The 5,284-nt window shown below is 46.6% G+C and overlaps 1 protein-coding gene across 1 annotated transcript; it reads right to left on the bottom strand.

The window, feature by feature from the left end:
* Positions 1-1,157: 1,157 nt before the first annotated feature.
* Positions 1,158-3,216, bottom strand: LOC147881456 (uncharacterized). Its single transcript, XM_087370138.1, has 8 exons — positions 3,043-3,216; positions 2,859-2,880; positions 2,476-2,532; positions 2,268-2,349; positions 2,063-2,158; positions 1,836-1,960; positions 1,726-1,744; positions 1,158-1,510 (listed from the first exon to the last, which is right to left on the bottom strand). The coding sequence occupies exons 1-8, from the start codon at positions 3,152-3,154 to the stop codon at positions 1,379-1,381; spliced, it is 645 nt and encodes a 214-aa protein (XP_087226264.1). The 5' UTR covers positions 3,155-3,216; the 3' UTR covers positions 1,158-1,378.
* Between the last annotated feature and the right edge of the window lie 2,068 nt (positions 3,217-5,284).

The raw sequence follows: 5,284 nt of genomic DNA, 5'->3' as shown, positions 1-5,284 counted from the left end.
CTATATCAAGCCAATAAGATCTGGCCAAGTGGTTATGGTAGCTGCTTGTCCGCCTTGATTTTTGGCCTGCCCTCTAGGTAGCCTTAGCAACGTTTCAATTTGGGCAAAGTAGAAATAAAGCATTTTTGGAATTTTTGGAAGTGCATTTTTCCTATTGGACCTCCAGTATGGACTTGAATCCAGTGGTTGACTCTCTTCCTCTCCTGAAGTCTCCCCCTCCCCCTCTCTCTCTCTCTTTCTCCTTTCTCTCCTAGACTCTCTCTCTCTTTCTCTCTCTCTCTCTCCCTCTCCTTTATCTCCTGGAGTCTTCCTCCACACCATCTCCAGTGCATTCTTTTTTGTTTGCTTTTTTAATCTTGGGCAGGCCTTTTGAATTATTAGATATCATTCACCTTGTTATTTGGGCTACCGCCCATGAATTTGACTGTGCCCACAACTGAGTAGGATGCCACATAGGTATTTTACATCCATGTCCATGCCCCTTTGTGAAAAGGTATTTGGGTGGACAATCCAATGTGAGACAATTAACAACAACTCTACAATTGCTATTTAAAGCTTTTTCCTCTCTTTGAGGATATTGATCAGAATAGCTCACATGATGTTGGGACTCCACGAGTTATCTTTTGCAATCAAGTCTATGAAAGGACCTTCAAAATATAATGCATACAAGTAAATTATGTTAGCAAATCTTCTTGAAAATTTTCTCAATTTGTGAACATTAACACTTTGATTTGTAGAGCTTTTTCCTCTCTTTGACATTTTCACCTTTATTTATATTTGATTCATTTTTTGTTATTTTAATGTACACATTCACTTGCATGCTTATTTATGGAGACTAACTTGTCTTATTTTTTGTTTCAAATGGGATGGTACCATTGTATTTCTAAATTAGGCTAGTATGAAAAATACAAATTCCTTAATGTTAAAATATTCAAACTTGAAAATATGTTTGATTTGGTGAGATCTATATCGTAAGGAACGGCCAATGACTTGGTTTTGACGTTTAATGAAGAGAAAGCGTGTGGGCTCTCCAATCACAAAATTGTGTGGATCAAGTTCATTTTACAAGTATTTAAATGTTTATTGGAAAATCCGAATAAAAATCAAATAAAGAAATGAAGTTGACTTTATTACCCAAGAAAATAGAATTGTGTTAATTCGTGTCTTTTGTGATTAAATAATGCGTGTAATATGCTACCTGCTTACAATTTCGAAACATCATCGCCGGCACCATCTATGGATCCACTACGTGCCGAATCATTCAAAATACAGCTCTTTTGAATCTCACTATTATTCCATAAGAAGATTTAGAGCGAGAACTAAAGAGTACCAACATTCTAACTCTATTCCAAAAAACTGCCGATATGGATGCCGGTGATTAGCGATAGGCAGAATAGCCCACTGCTGGAGGCATTCCAGTATCTAAGCGGGATTGCATCTGCTGGATGCCTGGAGCGTGCATGGGATTCACGAATTCGTCGCGTTTGTCCAGCTGCACCTTGTGCTGGGTCTGCATCGCAAACAACATATAGATGCTAAGATGGAAGATGGCTCTAACCACGAAATCAACGCAACAAAGCAGATCTTTCACGACTTGCTTATAAAGAGTACAGTACTGGTAAACTTTAGCGCTGGAATACGTTCTGATACTAAAACTGATCAGAAGAAACTATTTAGCTTATTGGATATCGAAATCAAAGCATATTGCATGATCTTCTTGGGTACCTGCATGCACGCGCAAACCCTGCAAGTTCCAGCCATGACATTGTTAGTTCAATTGACCCCCTAACCAAATTTGAAACCCATTAGCCAACTCTCGCTGATTTCATACTCACCCCACATATAGTCCTTCCGCCAGGCAATACATATACTGAGAAAGCTGCGCCAAGTGGCCCGATCCTGTGATTCTCGCAAGACAGCCGACCATGCACGCCGCTTGCTGTGCGAAAAACATCGTAGCCTGGAAATTGTGCTAAATTAGTTAAAGAACAATTCAGAATGTAACAATCAAGAAGAAGCCAAGCAGTAAAAAAATGATTGGATCATATCGTCTTGCACTTACAATCAAGCAGTCGTCGCACTTTGTGTTTTGTATATTCAATTCATCCTGCAGCATTGAGCGAGTCGCGACAACAGATGTTGGGAAGCAACACAAGACCTGAAAAGCAGGCAGAAGGAGTCAAGGTGACTCCTACAAAGAATCCACATCGATAGCACTCCGCGCACTCTTTTTGGTTTCAGGCGCTAGGATTACCAGAATTGCTCACCTCAGCGCACAAACAAGCCTCAGGATAGCGCTGCTCTCCGCAATTGCCACTGCATGGGAAATAACCTCCGCAACATTGATATCTATATACAAAGGCAATCAAGAAAATGTCAATAATCTTCCTCCATGCTGCGGCTTCCCACGAAAGCTCAAGTCGATCTTGGAGAAATATGTGCAGCATAGCAAACTCCCTGCAAGCGTCTACACACCTAGTCATGTCATTATAAAGCGTTCGCTGTCGCAGTTGATAAGAAACGCAAGGCGCACTGCAAGCACAAGGAAAGGAGTTACGTTAGCCTCAGCACTTGGGACATTAAACATACTAAGGCATCCCCATCTGGACTTAAAATGAATACCCTTAAGCGACTGCTCAAAATGCAAGCGGCTAGATTGATCTACACAAAGTTACGAAGAAAAATCCGAATACTAGCAGCACGTATCAATGCAGATTTTCAGAATTCCTTTTGCTTGGCATTGAAAGCTCCAAATTCAACAGGCTAATCGATCTTCTCGGACACAGAAAATGCAAAATAGCTGCGAATGAGCCCTCAAGAAAAACTCGAACTCCAATTTGAGAGAGACGTTTGCTTACCACCAGATTGCAAGGCAGAAATCTGTGACCTCCAGACGTTTCAGCGTGCCACGGAAGGTGGACCATGGACGAAGCCACTAAAATCAATTTCTTTACACATCTTTTGTGTTCGAAAGCAAGACGAGATGCCAACGCAGCTAGTTCAAGTGCCAAAACTCCAAATTAGTGCAGCAGCGTTACTCACAGGGCAGATCTCTCGTGGCTGTTTCCAAGAGGGGGCTGTCCCAAACGTTCCTGTAGCTCTTCCTGGCTTTGAGCTTGTCGAGGCGAGAAGCAGCAGTGTCTGAAGAATTCATGGTGAGACTGAGCAAGTCGAGGTTCGTCTGAGAGGCAGCAACTAGAGGAAACTACAGGCAACTGTGTGGGCAGGCGGGCGGAGCCAAAAAAAGCAGGGAAGTGAGCAAGGAAGCGAAGTCTCCGCGTCAACGACCACCACACGACCCGTTCCACTACTTCTCATCTCAGCGTATTTAAATAACCCCACACGACCTCGTCTGCGTGGTGCAAGAAATGAATGCGTTTCTGATTGATTAGCGTAATCAAACGGAGACGAATTCGTCATGGACCCCTCATTGCAGAGTCCCTTTCAGCTCATTGTATTCTGTTTCCTTCACTTTGTTTCCTTCACTCAAGACCTTTAATAATTAATAAACTTTCTTTCTTTCTTTCTTTCTTTGCCTTTCTTTCTTGATAGCGACGTTTGCTAAAGTCGCTATATAGAGACTTTTATCAGATAGGTAATGGTTGTTATATAGCGACACTGAGATAGTTACCTCCCTAGTCAAACTTGGGCAAATTCAAAGGTGCACATGTGTTTGACTAAAACCACCTCCCTAGTCAAACTTGGGCAAATTCAAAGGTGCACATGTGTTTGACTAAATCCACACATCCCCCTCCTTCCCTATAAAAAAGCACCCATCCCTCTCATACTTTTTCTTTCACATCTTGCCTCCATCCTCTTCCCCATTCCAAGCCCTACGCAAGACACTCCTCCCTCTCCATTGACCACCACTCTACTCCCATCCTCACATGGTAAGTTACTTCGAGCCGATCTCACAGCGATAACCTAGCCATCCACCCACCGTCCATTGGTCCTCAACAATCCCATTACATCGAGAAAGACTTGGAGAGCGTTCAGGTGACAATCTTTTCCTCCCTTTGGATTTTCGTCAAAGTTTTATGTTTTCCATCAAAGTTTTCCATCCATCAAGTTTTTTCTTTTTTCTTTTTTCCCCTCCCCCTCCTCCATCTCCCCCTCCACCCTCCCCTCCATCTCCACCACCCCTTTTCCCCCCTCCCTCCCTCCATTCCTCCCCCACCCCCCCTTCCATCTCCTCCACCTCCACCCGCACTCCCCTCTCCACCCCCCCTTCCATGTCCTCCACCCCCCTCCTCCATCTTCTCCTCCACCCCCCTCCTCCATCTCCCCCTCCACCCTTCCCTTCATCTCCACCACCCCTTTTCCCCCCTCCCTCCCTCCATCCCCCCCCCCACCCCCCCTTCCATCTCCTCCACCCTTACTCCACCCACCAACCCCCCGTCCTCCATCTTCCCCTCCACTGCCTCCATCTCCACCACCAACATCTCCCCCTCCACCACCACCCCCTTCCCCCCCCTCCTCCATCTCCATCTCCACCTCCCCCCCTCACCACCACCCTTCCCCCCCCCCCCTCCATTTCCACCACCCCCCCTCCCATCTCCACCCCCACCCTTTCCCCCCCCCCCTTCCTCCACCACCACCCCCTTCACATCCCCCCTCCCCCCCCCTTCTCTCTCTCTCTCTCTCTCTCTCTCTCTCTCTCTCTCTCTCTATCTATCTATCTATCTATCTCTCTCTCCACCCCCTTCCCCCTCCACCCGCCCGCCCCTCGCCTCCCCTCCACCTGCCTCACCGCTCCCTCCACGCGCGACCCCCACTCCACGCTCCCCACGCCCTCCACCCTCCCCCCTCAGTAGAGACACCCTTTGCAAATCTCGCCCAATCTGCATGCAGCTACGTTCCAGCCAACACCTCCGACTGCAACGCTCACCAAATCTGCATACAACTCTGTTGCAACCACTGCCCCCGACAATCCTCTACCCCAAATACCCCCTTGAGATTCAATCACTCCCTTTAACTCCACGCTACAACATGGCTGCACACCGCCGTTGCGACAATGATGGGGATATTGACCTCGATGCAGAGATTGACAATTTCTTTAATCGAAGAAATAATAACACTAAGGCATGCCACTTTCTTCCCTCTCCCTCTCCCTCTCCTCTCCCCTCCCTCCCTCTTCTCTCTAGGTCCCTCTCCCTCTCCCTCTCCCTCTCCTCTCCCGTCCCTCCCTCTTCTCTCTAGCTCCCTCTCCCTCTCCCTCCCCTTCCTCCCTCTTACCTCCCTCTACTTGACTAATCCCCTAGCTGTGTGTTTATAGATCCCTCAG

Source organism: Dipteris shenzhenensis, chromosome 31 (genome assembly GCF_047967505.1).
Source record: "Dipteris shenzhenensis isolate YYH24624 ecotype China chromosome 31, Dip_SZ_1.0, whole genome shotgun sequence".
NCBI lineage: Eukaryota > Viridiplantae > Streptophyta > Polypodiopsida > Gleicheniales > Dipteridaceae > Dipteris > Dipteris shenzhenensis.
This window is presented reverse-complemented; position numbering and strand designations above follow the sequence as displayed.